We start from the raw sequence: 22,963 nt of genomic DNA, 5'->3' as shown, positions 1-22,963 counted from the left end.
CATCATTAAGAAATACCACCAGGGGACTTCCCTGGTGGTCCAGTGGCTAAGACCCCACGCTCCCAATGCAGGGGGCCCGGGTTCGATCCCTGGTCAGGGAACTAGATCCCACACGCTGCCACTAAGAGTTCGCATGCCACAACTAAAGATCCCGCATGCCGAAACAAAGACCTGGTGCAGCCAAATAAATAAATATTTTAAAAGACAAAAAAACATCACCAGCCCTTGGTTGGGTCAGATCATGGTGGAACTTCCATCCTATGTACGCTCATATTTCTGAGCTCTTCACTGAGGAAATGCCTCCAGGGTTAAAGCATGAAAGGAGTTTCTCTTTCCCTCATTACCACATTTTTTAATAAGTGAAATTTCCCCTGTCAGAACACATCAAGATACCATGGTGACAATTGCTATAGGAATGCTAGATTTAGAAAGAAATAAGACGATCTTAACTCTGTTATCTGCTACCTGTGTTCAGCCCAAACCAAATCCGTGCTGGCCAGATGACTGAAAGTGACCACCTGCCCCAAATATTTTGACCATTCTCTCCTCTAGAACCTAGAACGCCCACTTCCTAAGGCCTTTCAAAGTTTGCGCATAGAATTAAGTCCCAGCCTTACCTGAGACACAGATAAACAGGGATAACGTTAACAGAGTTTAAAAAAAAATTTTTTGAATTTGTAATTATCCACTTGAATCTATCAATAGGTCAGAGGTCATTAAATCAAATGATTACAAGGGCCAGGGATGGAGGATATCTGAATAAGGATGGCCAGGTGTGTAACACAGGAGAGAATGATAGGGATTTGAACCAACAGGAACACAGAGGCTCTGTCCAACTATAACGGGGGAAAAATTCCTTGAATTCAGTCAAGAAACACAAACCTAGTGATGTCACAGCTTCTAATTTTTCAAGAGAAGGAAGAAATCAAGTGTTTATGTGAAATTTCCCAATTTTAAAAACATATCTGCAAGTCAAATCTGGCCATGTTTGCCAGTGTTCTGATTGATGGGTGCCCTGAATCCAGGAATCATCTCCCCTTAGCCTAAAAATACAGAAAAATTGAAGCATGGTAAATGGTAAAAATGTGCATTCCGCGTGTCCTCCCCAGGTATCCTCACAAAATAAGCCCCTTTTGGAGGCTAAACAGCTGCATACTTTAACCAGCAGACCAGGAGATGCATGTGGAGATCAGTCAGGGACCACCTTTTGGAGCACACTGCTGAAGACAGGAAGCTACTCGCAAGCTAACATCCATCTTTGTGTCCCCTGGGCCTAGCATGCTACCAAGCATGGGAAGTTTCAAGAGTGAATGAATTCTTCCACATCCTAGTGCTGATTGATAACACTCATAAGAATAGATTTTTACTAAAAGCTGTATTAACCAATTTCATCTAATTCTCTTCAAGTAGCTAGCAAGGCCCCCAAGATACAAGATACCAAATAAATTCAGCAAAACAAATTTGGATTGGGGCAGGAAAGAAGAGCAAGGAAAATTCTGGAACATGGAACATTTTCTGAGTTGGGCAGCTCTGGGTGAGTGGGCTTCAGTGTGTGTCCCCATAGCATCTAAAGGGCTCAGAGGCACTGAGAAATATTTAAAGGCATCAAAATAAACTGTTTACCACGATAGCAAAGTTTGACACGGTGGAAAATAATTAGGCCCAGAATCTGCTGTAGTTACCATTTAGCTCCATGTATTTGTCAAAATTATGGTGGTTAATAAAATACATCTATGAATCAAGGACAGATAGTAATAGAAATATGTCAATCAAAATACAATAAATACTGATATTATTTCAAACTCCAGATTTTCCTATGTTAATATCCCTTGAAATTCATTTGTATATTCCTCTAATTATCTTTAGAGTGAATCACAAATTTTCATTTATTAGAATTATCAACGCAGCAACATATCCTGCTTCTCAGGAGAGGGGTGGTGAATTTTTAATCAATACTGATTTTGGAGCAACATTGTGAAGGATATCTAAAAGGCTTAGATTTTTCAAAATAAATTATTTTGAGGGCCAGCATAGTAAAAATGACTAGAAAAGTATTAATAAACATAATATGTGGTTACATTCATCATTGTCTTACTAATTATAAAGATCCCTGTTCCCCATGTCCTTTTTTCTACAGAAAATGGAGGTTCCTTTCTCTCTCCTCTCATTGCTGGGACCCCTTGAAGCTTTCGCAGGCTGGGCCTTATCTCAACTCCAATGGCTCTGTCCTCTCTGTTACCACTTGGGATCTCTCCCATTTTGCCTTGTGACATTATTTGATTATTCTAATATAAGTGTTGGCAAACTTTTTGCCAAGCAGTAAATATTTTAGGCTTGTGGGCCATACATTGTGGCAACAACTCAACTCTGCCGTATGCAATGTGAGAGCAGCTATAGCTGTTGGGCCAGAGTTGTCCTGCAAGCTGTATTTTGCTTACCCCATTCTAATAGAAAATTATGTACTTTTTGTATTATTTACAATTTTACCTTGTCTCCCCAAATGGATCATAAGTTCCCTGCAGACAGGAAAGTCTATATCCTGTTTTGCAACACCTGTAGGACTTTGGCCAACAATGTTTGGATCATTATGTGGTCTTGATGAATGTTTGTTCGTTGACTGTTGGCTGTTTGATTTTGTGTGTTGGGGGAAGGGGAGTAGACTCAGAAAACGACAGAATCATTTAATGGAAGAGACCTTGGCTGTCATCCACCCACTCACTTTGTAGATGAAACCAAGGCCCGATGGGCTTGTGATTTTAGCCATACAAGAGGTTACAGGTTATGCTTCAAGCATATATGCAGTGTTAGTGATCACAACTTTATCAGCCTTCTTTTAACAACCAAATGAAATAAAGTGAGCTCTCATCCCACACAACTCAAGTATGTCCTGTGCCCTCCTCCGTTATATTCCTAAGGATTTCCTAGAGGTATTTTCAGTCCCCTGTTATTCCCTTACCAACTGCTCTGAATTCTTACCTTTTGACCCTCTTGCCCTCAGATCATCCAATCATGTCACGGTTTTCCTTTTTTCTGCACAGTGAAGTATCTACTCTGAGTTTTCCATCATAAAAAACCTCATGTTTAAACCCAATGTGCCTTTTAATAAATGTAAAAATCCAATTCCCTGCTGATTCAGAAATGCATCCTCTCAACAGCTGAAAGTCACCAACATTTGCATATTTCCAGCAGCCAGGAAGATGGTTAAATTTTAGTTTCAGGAGTTTAAAGCATAAAACCAATTGTTTTTCAAAATATGAAATTGCATTGTTTTGCTAAATAAGCCTTTTCTTACTACACACACTGCTCATAACTCTAGAGATTCTAATTCCCATCTCCAAACCCCAAAGTCCATGCCTCTCTGGTGAGAATTACTGTGCCTAAAGGAACTGAATATAGCTCCAACCCTGGCAGAAAACCCAGGGTAAATTTACAGAGTGAGAAGGCTCAGATTTGAGAGATCAGATTATGGTAACATTCTGCTACTTTTGGAATCATACACAAAGCAGGCAGCCAATTTTACATAGTTCATTAGAGGGAAGTAAAGCATCCTTAGCACCCTTACCGACAAAGATTTGATGCTTAAAGTGATCTCAGAGTATGTGCATAATCAAAGCCTTAAGATACCCAACAAATAGCAATAAGGGCTCTCATAACTGCACCACAGTGCAGATCAGTGGAAACAATAATGGATTAATGGAATTGAGGGGTAAAACAAAACGATGGCCTAGAGCAAAGGATATTCTCTTAACTATGCCTGGCTAAGAATGATCATTAAATCCTTAAAAGGAAGGAACTGGATAAAATATCAATACCCCACATATAACATTTGTGGTTGTCAAGTATCATGACATCTGAATAGAATTTCTTCTTCTACAGTACAGGTTCCCTAATAATTCTCAACTAATTCTTCTGATGACTCATTGAAGTATTATAACTTAGCTATCTAAACTGGGGACTAAAACCTGGTAATAACCTTTGACTTTTTACAGGGGTTACATTATGTCTCCATGTGCTGTTATATGTTACGTTGGATATTTAGCCTACATAAATTTCAAACCTCAACCAAATCACTATGAATTGGTTCTTGGATGGCCTTTTATACAACAGAATGTGGCAGAGGCACTGCTATGTGTTCTCTAAGTCCCATTTGATCACACAGGGAGATGGCTATCTCAGCCTGACAGGTAGTTCCATTGAGGTAGAGTGACTATTTCTGGTAACTTAGCCATAAACAGAATTGACATATATAACTTCCAAGCCAAAGTATAGAGAACAGCTGTGATCTCTTTTCTCTTACTCAGGGATTTAGAAGTCAACAGTTCTACGTGACATAGCTACAAGGTATGCTCTCAAATCACCACTTGGATGAGAGCTGCTGGGACTGAGAAAAATGCTCATTGTGTTACACCACTCAGGTGTGGGCAGGAATTTATTACCAGTTTCACCTAGCCTATCTTGACAAGTAAGGAAATTGGAAAAAAAAAAAAAAAAGGATATAATGAATTTGATATTTATGTTACTGGGAAATATAAAAATAAAATACAATTACAGGTTAGAATTAGAAAACATTTTAAAAGAAATATAGTTTTGTGACATTCATAACATAGTTCATTATCCCTAGATAAATGAGGCAAATGACCTCTTAGATTGCACAAAATATTATACAAACAATAAATTTTGAGGTGAGATTGAATTTAATGGGTTAAGATTTAAGTCCTTTTGATTTAAAAAGTTACCGATAAAATTAATTTCATTCATCAGTTAAGACCCTAAAAATTACAGAAAATACATAAAACCATTTACAGTGTAAGCAGTAAAATTGAGTTTCATATACATTTATATTATGTAAATTAGACTATATAGCCTCCATTTAATTTACTTCGTGGCCTTTCTCCACTTTAAAGAATACTAGTTTCTAATGCACTAGGTCAGGGGTCATCAAATTATGACTTGCAGCCTAAATCTAGCCTGCTGCCTCTTTTTACAAATAACCTTTTAGTGGAACACAGCCACAATCATTAATTTATGTACTGTCTATGGCTGCTTTTGCTCGTAGCAGCTGAAATGAGTAGTTGCAACGGAGACAGTACGGTCTGCAAAGCCTAAAATCTTTACTCTCTGGCCCTTTATAGAAAAAGTTTACTGAGCACTACACTAGGGAAAGGAAACCCATAGCAAAAATGCAAAAACATACACAAAAATTTTGTCCTTTGAATCCTAGTGGATTCTCCATGGCATTTTTAACTACATGCAATTTTCATCTCAACCCTGACTTTAGAACCTATACCTCCAGTGGACTGAATGTTTGTGTTACCTTCAAATTCATATGTTGAAATTCTTATCCCAATATGATATTTGGAGGTGAGGCCTTTGGGAGGGGATTAAGTCATATGAGTGGAACCTCATGCATGATGTTAGTGCTCCTAAAATTGCAAGAAGAGGTTGGACAGCTAGCTAACCCTCTGCCCTATGAGAACATAGAGAGAAGATAGCCATCCATAAATCAGAAAGAGGGCACTCACCAAGAACCTGACCATGCTCACTCCCTGATCCTGGCTCTCCAGAACTGTGAGAAATACTTTTCTGTTCTCTATAAGTCACCAGTCTATGGTACTTTGTTATAGCAGCCTGAACTAAGACACATGCATAGGATGGGAAATCACAACACCTGGTCTGGTTATCTCAAATTCTGAATGAGAAGAGTAAAAAGTAGACTAAATTTTACCATATATGAGGTTCATCTTCAGTATATGGCTGTGTTGCTTTTAATTCTTCTTCCGAATTATCTTGCACATTGTCAGAGTAATCTGTTTATTGGTAAGATTTCCAATAAGTAGCTTTTGTATTTTCTCTCCCCTTTGATAATATTCAATGGCTTCCTAAAACCCATGGTACCAAATAGACTCTTCTGCTCTGCATAATCTAACTAGCCCTTCCAAAACATTCTTATTTTCTATCACTCCATAAAGTTCTTGCTGTGTCATTTAGATACAAATTTTCACTTTTTTCCTCCTGCAGTTTTATTAATCAACTAATGTGTTTTTTAAAACAAAATTAAAAAAAAAATGGTTCTGAAGAACCTAGGGGCAGGACAGGAATAAAGACGCAGATGTAGAGAATGGACTTGAGGACACGGAGAGTGGGAAGGGTAAGCTGGGACGACGTGAGAGAGTGGCATGGACATATATACATTACCAAATGTAAAATAGCTAGTAGGAAGCAGCCACATAGCACAGGGAGATCAGCTCAGTGCTTTGTGACCACCTAGAGGGGTGGGATAGGGAGGGTGGGAGGGAGACACAAGAGGGAGGGGATATGGGGATATATGTATACGTATAGCTGATTTACTTTGTTATACAGCAGAAGCTAACACAGCATTGTAAAGCAATTATACTTCAATAAAGATGTTTAAAAAAAAAAAAGAAGCACTCCTACAAGGGGCTTAGCACTGGTTCCAGAGGATGCTCCTTTGATCTCTAGACATATGACCACAAAAAAAAAAACAACTGTGACATGAATTGACTTTACAATGATGAGACTGAGCCCTTAAATCAATAGAAGTGTGACTTTGAGGTTACATCTTAAATATATTGATACATTTAACATTGTTAATATGAGAAAGATACTAAGTTTAAAATGCAATGTATTATAAAGTGGAAATTATACTTTTAAAAAAAATGCAATGTATGTTTACATCATTAAAATTATTTTTTGACTATTTGGAGGCTGATTACTTTGCTTACTAAACTGTGAGCAGGAACTCTAATTCATGTATACTACATAGGAGGCAAGTTTACTGATACTTTCTACAAATGTGGATTAGGCAGGAATTTAAGTGGGGGGTTGAGTTCTTAAGTAACTCAAGAGATTGGAACTTTTTAAAAAACTCTCTACTCAGCCCCCTAAGCAACTTTTAAAAAGCTCTACCCTGTTTTGTAGCACTTGATTCCTCAAAACGTAAATCTTGTCTTTTCCCCCCACTCCTCTTGAGGGCTTTTTTTCCTTTCTGAGCTAAATGTTTTTAGATTTGCTTTATCATGTGAAATATTTGTCTTTTCCTCACATCGGAATAATTCTTTCTCCAAACAAACTACCAGATAACCTGGAAACTGTTTTAATTTCCCAGGTAGAGATTTGAATGACTGCACAAAATTTATAATAATAATCTACATGATTGCAGATGTATGAACACTTTTGAAAAAAGGTGAAATAGGAATTAATGGAGGGAATTCATAACTGATTTAAATCTAAGTATTGGGTACCAATGTCATTTTAGAATAAGGTCCCCTTCAACACAAACATGCTCTTAAGAGGATACTGAGAATCTGAAGTAGGAGAAGCTGTAGGACCATAGGGTACAGATGATGTGATGTTAAAAGAAGTAGGTGGGCCATAGGAAGAGATTTGTGGATGTGGCTGACTCTTGGCTTCTCAGGGAGTAGGAGGATTTTGCATCGAGAAATAAACCAGGCACCTTTTGAAGTTATGCCTCATCTATCACACGTCTTTATATACTGATTAACTGCCTCTCTCAGCAAGAAGGATGAGCCAGCTTGCTCTCTCCGCACAAAAGAAACCAGTTCTGCAGCTCATGAATTAACCCTTGCATTGCCAGGTAAACTATTTTTCAGGATAATGAAAACAAATAACATGTTTCAAGTGATAGGCTGGCAAAAACACATGGTAATTATCTTCTAGCTAAACTTAAGCTAAGTGTATTACCTAATAAGCTCTAAGATCATTACCTAATAACCTGGAGTGGCTGCTAAAAACTCAGAGGTGGCGAAGGATGTGAGAGTACACCAACTGGAACATTCCTCTACATGCAGTCAGCAGCAGTCGGAATCCATTTGAGACATGGAAGGAACCAAAACAGACATGGATTCACAGAAGACTATTGCATGCTTGATGTTTGGGAGAACTGAGTTGGCTAATTTCTCATGTAGGATTTTCTGGAGTAATGATTCTATAGTCTTAATGTGCCTACATATCACCTGGGGAGCTTATTAAACTACCTATGTTGATTCACTACATCTGGATGGGTCCTGAGAGGCTGCATTTCTAGCAATCACCCAGTCGGTGATTAACTCATCAATCTTAACCCATGCTCCAAAGTATGTAACCTTCATTCTCCTTAATCATGTGGGGTCTCTGCATTTCTATAGGCTCTCCTACTCTTAGCCCCAACCTTAGCTATACAAGATTAGTGGTGGCCTTCCCAGATGTGCTCTGTCGCTAAATGTAGGTAGGTAGCTGGTGGACTGCAGGTCCAATTGTATTATCTTCAAACAACAGAGGGACTGCTTTATTAAAACCTGATATAGATTCAAACATATCAAACAGAACAAGTAGAGAGAGTGGGAGAAGGCTTCATAACAATAAAAAACTCACCTAAGCATATGAATTTTCTAACTTCTTTGGCATGTGTAGAACATATTTTAGGCAAAAATATAAGAATGGATTTACATGCAAGAATATATTCATGGTATTAAGCAAGTAACTTACCCAGTTCTGCCGCTTAGATTGCTGCCCAAACAGGAAGCAGTAATGATACCTTACTTTTGTATATTTAGTTACAGGGCACTGTCACATGCATTATCTCTTTAACCCTTAGAATAACCCTCTGATATAGGTGTTATTATTTTACAGATGAAGAAACAGAAACTGGCAGGTTCTGTGCCTAATTTCCCAGCTGATAGATGGCAAACTTTGGACTTAATGCAATGGTTCTCCGCCTTGGTTGCATATTGAAATTACTGGAAGAGCTCGAACAATGATGATGCCTGGGTCCCACCCTCAGACATTCAGAGGTAACTGGTCTAGGGAGTGGCCTGGGCATATGGATTTTTAAAATCTCCCTGTTGAGTCTAATGCAGGATTTCTCAACCTAAACACTATTGACATTTGAGGATTATTCTCTGGTGAGGAGGGCCATCCTATGCTTTGTAGGATGTTTAGCAGCAGCCCTGGCCTCTACCCTCTAGATGTTAGTAGCGCCTCTCCAGTTGTGACAACTAAATGTCTCCAGACATGGCCGAATATTCCCTGGGAGGTAGGATCACCTGGGTGAGAAGCACTGCTTAATGCACAAAGTTGTGAATGGATTACTGATAAATAGCTACATTATCAGCAGCGACTGTCAATTTATATGTTAATTAATTTAAATTAACTTTACTCAAGTTCAGGGAGGTGGAACAATTCATCATATTTGCCTTTTCCCAAGTTCATCAAAATTAGGAGCCAAACCTTAGAAGTATTTTTAGAATACTATATTTATTTGATGATTATCTAATCTAAAAAGACAAAAGAAAGTTCTGTTTATCTGTAGTTTTTAATCCACTCAGTTACATTTTCTTAGTGTTACTACAGGCTGGGCCAGTATTTCCCAATCTTGCCTGATGATAGGAATCACCTGGAATGCTTATTAGAACAACAGATTCCTAGGCCCTAACCCAGAACTACTCAAACAGAATTTCTAGGGAGAGGCTAGACAATACAGATCATTTAACAAGTGCCCCCAGCTAAGCTTTATCATCAGGGAACTTTGGGAAAAACTGGGTTAGGCATAGGAATACAGAGAGAAACAAGACACAGCCCCTGCCCCCAAGGAGACATGTAAACAAATAGTTATAATTCATGGTGGCAAGAACAAAATTATAAGTGTGTAGATGCCTGGAATGCAGTGTACAGGTGGGAGTAACGAATCTTTTTTTAGTAGGGGAGGCATTGCCCAGAGAAGGGCATATGTGAGAGATGTTATCTGTCTTGGATAACCAGGAGTATAAGGTTTAAAAGTTCTTTCCAGGTAGAGAAAATCAACAGGAGAAAAAAATCCTCCTGGTTTCAGTTTCTAGCCTCCTGGTTAAAATCCTCCTGGTTTCAAGCTTATAGCCATGCACATAGTAGATGCTCAATAAATATCTATTCTTTGGTCAACCTTAAGTCCACAGCACAACACCATAAAGCTCTCTTGCCAATGATTTCACACACTTAGTATTATCCCCAAATGAACATGAGAAAATTTTGCCTACGCTAGAGGTTTGCCAATAGATTAACATTTTGCACCTCATTTAAGCACCTCTCACTCAGATTCTTTTTCCTCAGAATTAACTTTCCTAACCTTGTCTGATAGGTGATTTAAAAAAAAAAAAAAAAAGATATTCCAAAGCTCCTTAGAAGCTGAATTACTATGGGATTACTGTGTGTGCATAAAAGATGCAACAAGCTTCTACAGAGAATTAATGGGAACATGAATAGCATTTCCATGTTGTGCAAAAGACCTACCTTTAAATGATGATGACGCTGGCACTGCAAACCAACCTGAAGATTTGGCGACATCTCCAAATGTTCCTTCTGCTCCTAAGGCTGCCTCCCAGGAAGGCTGATGAGATGATGCTGGTTCTATAAGAAAGAGGCCGACTCAGATATAATCTCAGAATGGCTTTCTACAACTATCCACTCACCATTTCCTTTAGCCTTCTTTCTTACCTTTTTTTCACAGGATATATCATTCCCTGACATTATATTATTTATGTTTGTTCTTTCTTTTTCCCCTACTGGATTGTAAATTCCACCAGGTCAGAGACTTTGCCAGTCTTATTCACTGCAGCACTTAATAAGTATCCTTAATAAATATCCTTCATGCATAATAGTCACTTATTAAACATCTGTTGAATAGTGAATAGGTTATGTGTTCATCTACAACCTTGGCTTTCTTCTTTGTACACTCAACATGCTTGTCATTAGTTGTCAACATCTAACTTCTTTCTGGGCTGTAATGTTTATTACAGCAGGGAGAGTATCTTTTCTAATTATCCCCTGGGACTAACATGTAGTAGATGCTTAATAACTATTGAATTAATAGATCAATGAATGAATAAGTGAATCAACATAGGAGGCTAGAACTACATGGCTTTAATCTCACGAGCTCTGTTTCTCCAGTAGTATGCTCACCATTAGCATAGACATTTGGATCAGTAAATTCCAGGACTGAACAGCCCCGATTATTAGAGCAGTCAGCTCTTCCTGTGACAGTAGTTAAGACTAGAACAAAAGAAATGGCTAATGAGCAATAATCCTGCAACACTTCAGGTAACAGGAAAAAAGCCAAAGAAGAGAAATCCATGTATCAGTGACAGGGAACCTGTTTGAAATAGTTGGCCAGTACAGATCAAACAGAGGGCCTTGCAAGCCAAGAAAAGTGGATGTCCAGTGAGGAGATAGCAGAGGTATGGGAGTCCAGTCTAACGGTTTAGAGTGAGCCCCAAAAGCCCAGTGGAAGCCATAGAGGAAGTCCTGTCACTCGAGTTCATGTTTACTATTCAGTAGTAAGCCTTCTGCCATAGGAAGTCACTTCCAACCTGAAAAAGGATTCCACATGAAAAGAGGGCTATCTGTTCATGTCACCTTCGAACTAAAACCTGCTTTACGCTCAGTATACAACTGCATTCTGGAATTCTTGGCTCTCGAAGACAAAGCCTTGATTTTTTTTCAGAATAGTCATTGTTGATACCCTCAAGTATGCCTTACGACATCCTTTTCCATTATGCCACACATGGAACGTGATAATTATTTGCATGGCACACTTGGTTAAAGAGACAAGGCTGCTCCCCCTGCCAGCGCAAGGGTCCAGGACAGCAGTATGTTAGGCACACCTGGAACTCTTTTGCTAAGTAGCCATTAGGCTGAAGCTCACCGTTTAGAAGTTCTGTACTTGTGGATGTGTTATCAATTTCCAACGATCATGGAAGGATGACTTCATGCCAGGTTTTTTATTTATCCAAGAAATATTTTTTGAGCACCTACTGTGTGCCAGGCACTTTTCAAATCAAGGAACAAGACAGGGAATAAAACAAAGACCTCTCTCTCATGAAGGTTACATTCTAGTAAGTGAGACCAAAAACAGACAAATAAACCTATATCAGCTGCTGATCAAGTGCTATGAAAGTAAATCCAGCGGGTTAAGCAGAAGAGAAGGTGATGGTACGGATGCAAAGATGGGAGCAAGTTTATGTAATAGTGAGAGAATATCTATTAGTTTCCTATTGCTGCTGTAACAAGTTACCACAAACTTAATAGTGTAAATCAATACAAATTTATTACCTTACAGTTCTGGAGGTGAAAAGTCTAAAATGGATTGGCAGGGCTGCATTCCTGCTAGGTGCTCTGGGGGAATCCATTTCCTTACCTCTTTCAGCTCCTAGAGGCTGCCTGCGTTCCTCAGCTTACTGAAAGCCTCAGTCCATTCCTCCATACTGAAAGCCAGCAGTAGAACACCTTCAGATCTCCTCCCCTTCCTCCACTCACTGCTCCTTCTTATGAGGATCCCATGTTTCTATTGGGCCCACCCAGAGAGCCTTGGATAACTGCCTCATCTCAACAGCCTTAACTTAATCACAGCTGCAGTCTATTTGGCCATGTAAGGTAACATAGTCACATGTTCCAAGAATTAGGAAGTCAACCTCTTTGCGTGGGGCGGGCGTGTTATTCTCCCTATGACTGTAGGATTCTCTGATAAGGTGGCATTTAAGCAACAACCCCCCAGAAAGGTGCAGGAGAGCCTTGTAGATATCAGGAAATGAGGGTTCCTGGCACTGGCAGCAGCAATGCAAAGGCCCTGTGGAGGGAGTGGATGCGGCCTGCTTCAGGACTGGGAAGGAGCCCAGTGTGCCTGAGCAGAGAGAGAGGGGGGAATCACGGTAAGAGAAAAGGTCAGAGGGGTAGCAGCAGGCTGGGTGAGGTGTGGAGGGTCTGGTGGGCCGTATCAGGACCACATGGATAACTTCCTTCAATCCTCACAACAACCAGATAAAGTAGCTGCTGTTATTTGTCTCATTTTTAAGTTTAAGAAATGAGGCTTAGTAAAGTACAAACAGCTGGAGGTTACACAGCTTCCAAGTGCTACAGCCAAGTTTTTATCCCGGACTATTTGATTCCAGAGTGTTCACACATGACCCCTCTATGAAACTGCCTCACCATGTTCTGAAATTTGGAGGGCCAGCGTGGAAGGGGACCTGACCATCCTGGTTTATAGGAGAGAGAAGATCCACCAAAGGGAAGAACATATCCATGTCCTCCTGAGTCACTACTTCAGCTGTGACTCAGAAGCCATATTGGCGGGGCGGAAAGCACAGGAGCAAGGCCCAAATAGCTCCTACCAATTCCTCGTGTGACAACAAAATTAAGATCTGTGGTTGCTAGTATGTAGCTAAAATTAAGGCAGGTAGCCTTTTTGTCCTTCAGGTTTACTATCTATAAAATGGTAATACAGAGTCACAAATGTATTTTGCTATTGAAGAATAAAAGAGAGATATTTGGACTGATAGGAATTTTCAAAACAGAAAAAATGGGACTTTGTGCTGTATTAACAAAAGATTATCTACGGCTTCTCTATAATAGTAAGTTCTTTTGGTGCACACGTGCACATGCATGCATGTGTGCACGCACGCGGGCACCCACACACACAGGAGTGCGTGCATAAATTTTCTGATATTTGATTGACAACTTTTGTTAGAAAGGCACTGATTACCAGAAGGGCTTTTATTTTGCATTGCATATATTAGTTCTCTTCCTGTAGCTCAGAGTTTTTGCCATACTCCCTGGTAAAAGATGAGGAGTCTTGGGATGATTTTGCAGGTTGTGTCCCTAAGGGGCTCCTGGAAAGGATAAAAGGTTTCTGGAGATTTCTTAGTCACAGCGAAGTCTTTTTATCCCCTTCTTCCCTGAGTCCTGTGACCAGTGAGTGCAGTGCATTTAGGGGAGAAAGTCAGAACCAGTGTGGTTGGCATTGTTGCTAGAACAGTACAGCCATGTGGACTATTAATAAAATTGTATGTTTATAGAAAATTGGGCAATTTAAAAGCAGAGCTATGTGTTGCTTTCCAAACACCTTCTTGGTTGTTTAGAATAGAATTGTTAAGTGTGTGAGCTGATTCTTTAGTTTCCAGCATTCACAGCTCCCACTCACGTCTTTGAAAATTCCTTTATGGCATCTACTCACGGTAGTCGAATTGCAAAAGTTAAATGATATACACTAAGAAAAAAATGGGCCCCCTAGTGGCTGTTGGTGCTTTTGTCATCATGTCGGGAGTCAGGAATCCTGGAGGGACTCGCATTGTTCATGCAACCATGCAGAAACAATACACGGTACTGAGTGTTAGAAACCGTAAAGCATCCCCCTTAAAGTGATCCATATCACAGCTCCCTGCTCCACCCTGTGGTGCATCCCCCGCCGCCCCTATTGCTTTACACATGGAGCTCTGTGGAGGAGGACCACATCACCGCATCGTGACGTCCTACGTCTCACGTGTCTTTTACTCCTACCCCATCCTGCCCCCGGTGAGTGTTTTCCGAGCTGCAGAGCTGCCCACAAAGAACAACAGCCCTGAACAACCAGGACAAGTCCAAGGGAGGTCTGAGAAGTGTCCCATGGGGGAAATGTTGCCTCCAGCCTCCATTGTGAACTGGCTCAATGGAGCAGGAAAACTCCACAATGAGGGAACCAGAGGAAAATGGCCTTTTGTGAAAGTGGAAAGATATCTAGGTGTAGACTTTCCAATTTAAAGGTATGCAACGATACGGTTATTATAAGTTCAATACCTCAATGTTTAGACGTGGCCCATGTCCAAGCCTCATCCCGTTATCTGGCTTCAGCCTTCAGTGGAGCCAGCTCTGCCGGGAGGGAGGAGGGGCCGAGAATGAAATTGGGAAGCAAAAGACGTGTGCTTAGATTTTTCCACTTACTAATTCCATGAACTTGGGCAGCTTGCATGCCCTTCTGAACCTTGGTGTCCGCATAAGGAAAATGGGCATAAAGGCAGAGGTCCCCAACCTTTTTGGCACCAGGGACCGGTTTCGTGGAAGACAATTTTTCCATGGGGGGGTCGGGGGCTGGTTCCGGCAGTAATGAGAGCGATGGGGAGCGGCAGATGAAGCCTGCCCACTGCTCACCTCCTGCTGTGTGGGCTGGCTCTTAACAGGCCTCGGACAGGTACCGGGTCTGCCGCCTGGGAACCCCCTGCTGTAAGGCACAAGTGAGGTCATTCATAGGGAATTACTTTGTAAGCTGTGAAATGCTACAAAAATGTAATCTGTCAATATTAATAATGGGAAAAAACAAAATCAGTGCATTGGCCTTACACTCCTCCAATTTATTTGTTCTGTTTAAATGTAACCTCTTTGCAAAAGAGGTTTAGAGATCTTGTCAATTATTGATGTCATTAGAAACCAACTTGTTCATATTATTTTTAACTGACTGGTAATAATGTAATAGTGCAGACTTGCATTATATACAATGGAAAAAAAAAAGTACCGACTTGAAATAGTTACAAGGTTTAAAAACTATGGGACTATTATGGACAGCTGACCAAGGAGGGGGGTTGGTTGAAGTTGAGCTGGTGTCTTCCTATCATAATCAGAGTTAGGCATTTCTGTCTATAAAAGGTCTATTTTCCTCATGTGCAAGCTAATTTCTCTTAGACTAAGGCAACCATGTAATTTTTCACTAGTCATTATTTAAATGTAGCACAAAATATGGTGCATGGCATGAGTAACACATTAATTCAAAATGTTTTATGCTGTGTAATGATACCTGCAGGTATGCATGCTACAAATTTACTTTCAATATTTTTAGGTATTGCTGTTCTGTGAGCATGACCTTCCTCTTGTCTTCATTTATTCGTTCTCTTATTCCCATTTTTTTTTTCTGCTTGCTATTTTTCCCTCTCTCCCTTTTTCTAATTCAGCTCTTTGTCTTTCCAAGACCAACAGAAACTTACGGTTGGTCACATTCAATCAGACAAAGTGCTTTAGTCAGCGTACCGGCTCGAACTAATATACTTTGGATGGATCCTTTGCTTTTGAACCCTGCTCTACAATAACGGAGCTTCTCTAAGGTTAGACCTGGAATATACTGTTAGGCCATGTGCTGTAGAGGGAGGGATGCATACATGTGTGTTTGGGAAAAGAGCAAACATCCACGTTAAGAAAAAACGAGGCAAGTGCAGTTATCCATTCAACACACTCTGAGTTAAACAGGAAAGCCGTTGAACATACTAGAAATACACACAGGTAATCTAGCAAACAAGACATGCTGACATTATAAATTGGTTGAGTGACCTTTGATGAGAATTAAAATGCTACACATAGCTCTAATTGAATATTTTTCATTTTGTCTTCTCAGTCAGATAAATCTGTGAAAAGACAGAAGCATATGTAACCTACATCTTTACCCTTAATATTATTGTGACTTTCTGAGTTTTCTCATTAATTAGAGTGATTTTCTCCACATGCTCAAATTGTCAGGGTATGAATAAGAGAAAATGATTTAATGGTATGATTTATTGCAGCAGCACAGAACATTCAGAAGTAGATAGCAAAGACCTTTTATATTTTTCTTCTCTTTTCATGAGCAAGCTTTCAGAAAAATAGATGGACAATTCACATTCTAGGACTAGGAAACCTCAGTTGCCAATTTAGTGGCTTCTGCATTTCCAGCCCTGAAGTAATATATGCTATCTGCCCTCCAAAAACACAGTACTGGAGTATAAATTTGATTCTTATATTGCTTGGGACCCAGCTTTAATACCTAAGGATTTTTCATATTCTTGTCACAGGCGCTGTGTGCTTTTCTTCCCCTGTCTTTCAGCTCCAGCCTCCATCCTCTTACTGATCTCTAGGAATCCTAGTTTTTTTCCTCTCTCTATTGTCCCACTCTTCTTCTTCTAGCACCTACCAGAGCCCATTCAGTGCTGGTCACACTTGCCTCAGGAACTTAAAACTCCCCTGGGAAGGCCCTGGCCAGGGTTCTCTGTCCTGCCTCTGAACTATCAGCACCTCTGCTCCGGGAAAGAGATCAGTGCTGAGCTCGTCAGAGCAGCAGCAGGAGCAGATCTGAGAAACCGGGTTCCCTGAGCATCTTTTCTCTTCGTTCTGAGCCTCACAGAGCTGCTCACTGAAGACCCTGCCTCCAGTGGTGGCTGAGATTCCCCCCACACGCTGAACAACAGGCTTCATTAAAGGGCAACTCATTACTCAAAAGCAAGTTCTTCACACATTGACAAGGTTATGATGGATCTCGTGTTACATAAAAAGTGTTTATGAGCTCCAGAAAGAACACATCTGCTTCCGTCTCAACTTGAAGAGACTCTACCATTCAGATGCTCCTTGCGTTTGGCAGACCAACTCTCATTCTCATCACACAAAAATTGAAAGCCTACTTATATGAGGAAAAACTTCCAGTTAAAAGTGAGAATATATTCAGTATGATTATGTCAAGTGGAGTCATGAAATCATTTTTCCATGAAATTGTTCATTTTAAAATTGGACTTATCTGTTTCTTTAAAACATTAAATAAAATGTATACTTCTTGACCTAATAAACAGCTATTTACTTTTTCTAAGCTTTCGACCTCTCCCTCTTCATTGGCCTTTTCTCTGCCTTCCAAAACAGTCCTCTGATCATTCTTTGTCCCCTTTGATCTTCTCTTTAGTCAAGCTTTTTGGTCTCCCCATTCCATCCTGCAACCACTCCCCACCTCCCACTTTCTGACTTACCTCCATTAAAACCTTTATCTGGAAAGTCAACAATGGTCTCTAAGATGCTCTCCTCTGGGTAATTTTCAATCTCCTTATTTGTTTTTTTCCTGAAGCATTTCAGGGTTCCATTTTAGTTCATCTTCTCTCCTTAGACTACATTTTCTTGTGTGTTTTCATTCATACCCACAATATCTGTATTAGTCAGGGTTCTCTAGAGAAAAAAACCAACAGGATATATACATATAAATAATATGAGGAGATTGGGTTTTTTTAATTTATTTACTTTTGGCTGCGTTGGGTCTTCGTTGCTGCACGCGGGCTTTCTCTAGTTGTGGTGAGCGGGGCTACTCTTCCTTGCGGTGCGTGGGCTTCTCATTGTGGTGGCTTCTCTTGTTGCAGAGCACGGGCTCTAGGTGTGTGGGCTTCAGTAGTTGTGGCACGTGGGCTCAGTAGTTGTGGCTCATGGGCTCTAGAGTGCAGGCTCGGTAGTTGTGGTGCATGGGCTTAGCTGCTCCGCGGCACGTGGGATCTTCCTGGGCCAGGGCTCAAACCCATGTCCCCTGCATTGGCAGGCGGATTCCTAACCACTGCGCCACCAGGGAAGCCCTTTGAGGAGATTTATTATAGGAATTGGCTCACATGGTTATGAAGACCAAGAAGTCCCATGATCTGCCGTTTGCAAGCTGGAGGGCAAGAAAGATGGTGTGTAATTCAGTCTGAGTCTGAAGACCCAAGAACCCGGTTGGTGGGGGGGTGGGGTGAGGGTCTGGCAATGATGTTAGTCCCGGTCTGAGTCCAAAAGCTCCCCATAACCAGGAGTGCCAGTGTTTAAGAGGAGGAGGCAATGGATGTCTCAGCTCAATCAGAGTGAGGGAATTCACCCTTCCTCTGCCTTTGTATTCTCTTCAGGCCCTTCATGATTGATTGATGCCCATTCATCTTGTTGAGAGTGATCTTCTTCTCAGACCTACTTTGCTCAGAGTACGGATTCAAATGCTAATCTGTTCCAGAGACGCCCTCACAGACACACCCAGAAATAATGTTTTACAGGCTAGGTGGGATCCCTTAGCACAGTTAAGCTGACACAAAATTAACGATCACATCAAATATCACCTAAATGTCTAGGACTCCCATATTTATAGTCCTGTTCCAGACCTCTTTTTTGAGTCCCCAAATTTCATTTCTATATGCCTATCAGGCACCTCTGCTTAGAAATGCCATAGCGATGGCATCCCAGACAGAATCCATCATCTTCTACACAAATCCTACACCTTACCCCCATGATGCCTCTCCTGAATTTATCCTATAAATGACACTTTCTTAACTTAGCTGCCCAAGCCGTAGATCAGGGTATCAGCTCAGATCACTATTTCTCCTTTAAAGCGCATATCTTGTCAATCCCTATATTCTGTTGATCCTGCCTCCTAAATAATTCTCATTTTAGGTTCCCATCTCTATTACCATGGGCACCTGTATAGTTCATGACCTTGCCCATTTGTCATTATAGGTCACTTTCTGATTGCCCACTTACAGCCTTACCTCACTATCCTTCACAAAAGCTGCTGAAGTGACATTTCTAGTGTGAAAATCGGATCCCTGCCTCTACAGCTGAAAATTCTTCTGTGGCTTCTGGTTGCGTTCAGATAAAATCTGGAGTTTTGCTTGACAAAGTCTTCCATGATTAGGACCCTGTCCAACCTCCACTCCTACCTGTCTCGCACCTTCAGCCCCTCTTCTCTCTTAACACTTTACATTCTGGAAGTAACGAGCCACTTTTAGTTTCCACTAACGCTTGAGGCATGTGTTTCTCGCCTGGCATGCCCGGCACGTTTGTCTGCCCATTTTTCAGGGCTCAGTCAGACACTGCCTTTACGCAAAGCTATCTTTTTTTCCCCCTTGAAATCATATGTTTCCAAGGTACTTAGACCTTCTTTTATAACTGGAAGGATCCTTTCTGTCTGCCTCTGTCTCCCTATTAGATTGTAACCTTCCTGGAGGCAAGGTTATGTGTTTCCATCTACGTATTTGTACATACAAGTGTCTAACGCATAGTAGGAACCCAATAAATATTTGTTAAATCAATAACTGAATGAATAAATGAGTGAAATCACAAAAACAGCCAAGGACTCTGAAGCTATGTGATGCCAAACTTTTCCCATTTCAACTTTTTATCTTGACTCTGGGCAGACATATCATTAATTAAATTCTGGGTGCATGACAAACCTTATAGAGCATGATTATATTTCTATCTAAGATGAAGATAAAAATATTTGCATGTAAATGAGACAATACCCAGCTTCAGTGAAGCACTCTCTCTCAATACTCCAAATAAACTCCATTACCTGTTGGGAAATAAATGAAAATGAATCCACTGCAGTAATGGGTTTTTAGGCCAATTTTCCAAGCAAGAGCTCATTTCTTGCTGAAAGTAAATATGCTTCTCAAGCTTATGAAATCAGCTATTGCTTACGTGTACACATGCACTGAGGATGAATTCACATCTCATTCAGGATCCATGAGGTTTGAAATGAGCCCTGAGAGTGAGCATGACATCTGTAGGTTTCACAAATTCTGTCTGTTCAAGTTAACAAGCAAACCCTTAAGTTTCTGAATAATTTGAGTTACGAAGCCATCTCACATTTGAAGCATTTGCTCTTGTCTCTAAAGAGAGAACTATTTCTTAACCCTAGAAATTGGAGTGTAAGGCAAAATAGCAGAAAAACGTCCTCATTCTTTTGGTGGTTTTAATTCTTTTTTCTTTCCTTCTTCATTCATTCCCTTCTTTGTCTTTTCAGTTCCTTTCTTAAGTCACCAATGGCAGGGTATGCGAATTTACTATGTGCCAGCACTAGACAAGCACAGTCATTTTAATCCAATTTAATCCTCTTAACAGCCCAGTGAGATGGATACTACTATTATCATCTCCATGTAACAGAGGAGGAAACTGACATAGGCAGGGGAGTCACACAGCTCATAATTGGTAAAGCCAGGGCTTGAACCCAGGTGTGATTCCAAAACCTTGCTTATAACACTCTGTGGCCCACCTCATCCAAAGCATGGTTGAAATTTGTGAGATGGAGAATTATTCCATCTCCCTTTGAACCACCTCACACTCTGCTTAACAAGAATTGCACATATCCTATTATTGTTAGATGACCCTTTACACATACTTTATAAAGTAGGCAGGCTTATAGCTAGTGGTACTGATTCTGGTTTGTGAGATGTAAAAGCTGGCTCAGAGTAGTTAAACGCTCCAAAGAAAATAAAGGGAATAAGGAGGGAACTTTTTAACTTCCTGATCATATTATTGAGAAATAGCAAAACAAAACCAAACTCAAGAAAATGGAGACATTTCAGGTAAAGCAGCACTGGCAAACTGTTTTTTTAAAGGATAAGATGGTAAATATTTTCGATGTTGGCTTTGCAGTCTCTGTCCTATGTAACTGCTGTTATAATGTGAAAGCAGTCCTGGGCAAGATGTAAATGAATGGGTGTGACTGTGTTTTAATAAAACTTTATTTACAAAAGCAAGTGGTGGGCCAGAATTGGCCCATGGGCCATAGTTTGTTGACACCTGCTTTAAAGTATCCAGATATATTCCTTACATATGTTATCAACCCAGATATTTGGAAATGATGGAGACTGATAGCATTTTAGTCCTATCAAGATTATTTTTGTGCTACCTAGCTATAGCCCTGCTGTTGAACTGGATGTGATAAGAGTTCAAAAGGAGGTGATCTATTTAAACTTTAGAAGTGGCTGTCTGGCAATTTGTGACATCAAACTGTGAAGGCTCAGAAGAGCTTTTGGCAGCTATGGAACTGTGTTCGTACAATTTGGAATTGCAGTCTTAGCTGGGAGGATTGAGATCCAGACTCAAATATAGATAATGCAAAAAAGGTGCTATAAATCTTTGCATTGGAACCAACAAGCAAAGTTTCGCACAACAGTTTTATTGTCCAAACTGATAAATTGTGATTTTTTTTTCCTCCAAAAACATTAGAAACAAGGAAAATCAGAGCCCTACACACAAATTTCAATTTCATGGCTCTTTATTAAAGTTCTGCTTTATTTTAAAAAATGGCAAGCCTGTTTTAAGGTAGTTGTTATTGCTGCTTTCAGATGGATATGGAATGGTAGAGAAATCTACGGACACAGAGCGTTTGAGTTGGTAGCTGCACTCTGCCAGTTCGTAGCTGTGTGCACAGTTCTTAAACCTTTCTAAGCCTGCACATAAAGTACATACATAGCACAGGCCTGGCACTTGCTAACTACTCAAGAAATGTTTGCAAAAACGATGACGTGTCTCTTCTCCCTGATGTCTTCTTCCTCAAAGGTGTGGATCTCTGTTTTACTAGAAATAAAAAGGAAAACTGAATCTAGATGTTGAATTCTAATAATTGGCTCCAATACTGAGGTGAAAGGCTTGTGGCTATTCCAAATAATTGATCCCATAGTCTACAAATAGCTTCCTCATCTTTACAATCATTCATTACCAGTTAGTCTTTGTCCCCAAGTTTTCAGTGATATAAAAGAAAATGAAACTCTCTTCTCATGGCTTTTTGGTATCATTAAAAAATAATTTGTATGTAAACCTGTGGCACGCATCTAATACTGTCTTTAAAGGACACATGTTGACCTTCGGTGTATTTGTATTCGTGTGTATGTGTGTGTGTGTGTGTGTGTGTGAGAGAGAGAGAGAGACAGAGACAGAGACAGAGACAGAGAGAGAGACAGAGACAGAGAAAGAGGGAGAGGGCAATTGTGCTTCCTCTGGGTAATATATATAATGCAGAAGCAGGGATGGAGAAAATCAAGCTAAAATTTTCTCCTGTTTGCCCCCTTTACTGATATTTCAGGACAGGGAAATACCAATATATAGCAGGAAGCTGTGCACATCTTGTTTACTTTATCTCTGTCCTAGGACTGGAGGCAGAAGTTTCCAAACTCTTGTATCTCAACTCTAGATTCCACAGGATTGAAGGAGAGATGAATAATGCACAAAAGACAAACACAACTATAAGGCAATTACAGGTCAAAAAAGAACTGTCCTTAAAAAAAAAAAAAAAAAAAAAAAAAGAACTGTCCTAAACAGGGTGATGCGGTAGGGCGTATACCTGTCATTTTCTATTTGCCACCCCCATCCCACTCCAATCTCTGCCTTCCTCTTGCTGTCTACTTTCAGTTTGGGTTCAGTCAATGGGAGGTACCAGCAGAAGATGGGAGGGTGGGAGGAGAGAGCGGGAGTATTTTATTCCCCAGTCCTTCTTGCTTTGGCCCTGAGACTGTGGCAGGAGCCACATCCCTCTGTGACTGTAACTCCTGGCAGGCAGCCCCTCACCATGGCCCCCGTTCTCATGGGGCTTAGGTCAGGCAACACTTTTTCCTCCCCATTCTCCTCAGATGGGTGGGAAGGGCAGCTTTGGGTG

At 40.4% G+C, this 22,963-nt stretch overlaps 1 protein-coding gene across 2 annotated transcripts in view; it reads right to left on the bottom strand.

The window, feature by feature from the left end:
• The window catches only part of CTTNBP2 (cortactin binding protein 2), a 443,818-nt gene that overhangs the window by 164,981 nt on the left and 255,874 nt on the right, over positions 1-22,963 (bottom strand). Inside the window, exons 1-2 of one of the 2 annotated variants that reach the window (XM_070046322.1) lie at positions 17,553-17,705; positions 10,285-10,401 (exon numbers count right to left, since the gene is read on the bottom strand). In XM_070046322.1, the coding sequence (XP_069902423.1) occupies positions 10,285-10,338 (54 nt within the window). In that variant the 5' untranslated portion in view covers positions 10,339-10,401; positions 17,553-17,705. Of the gene's footprint in view, positions 1-10,284; positions 10,402-17,552; positions 17,706-22,963 lie in introns of those variants that run through there. The other variant, XM_070046323.1, reaches the window with a different exon arrangement.

This window comes from Globicephala melas, chromosome 9 (genome assembly GCF_963455315.2).
Source record: "Globicephala melas chromosome 9, mGloMel1.2, whole genome shotgun sequence".
In the NCBI taxonomy this organism is placed as follows: domain Eukaryota; kingdom Metazoa; phylum Chordata; class Mammalia; order Artiodactyla; family Delphinidae; genus Globicephala; species Globicephala melas.
The sequence above is the reverse complement of the archived record's forward strand: the minus strand, read 5'-3'. Positions and strand labels throughout refer to the sequence as shown.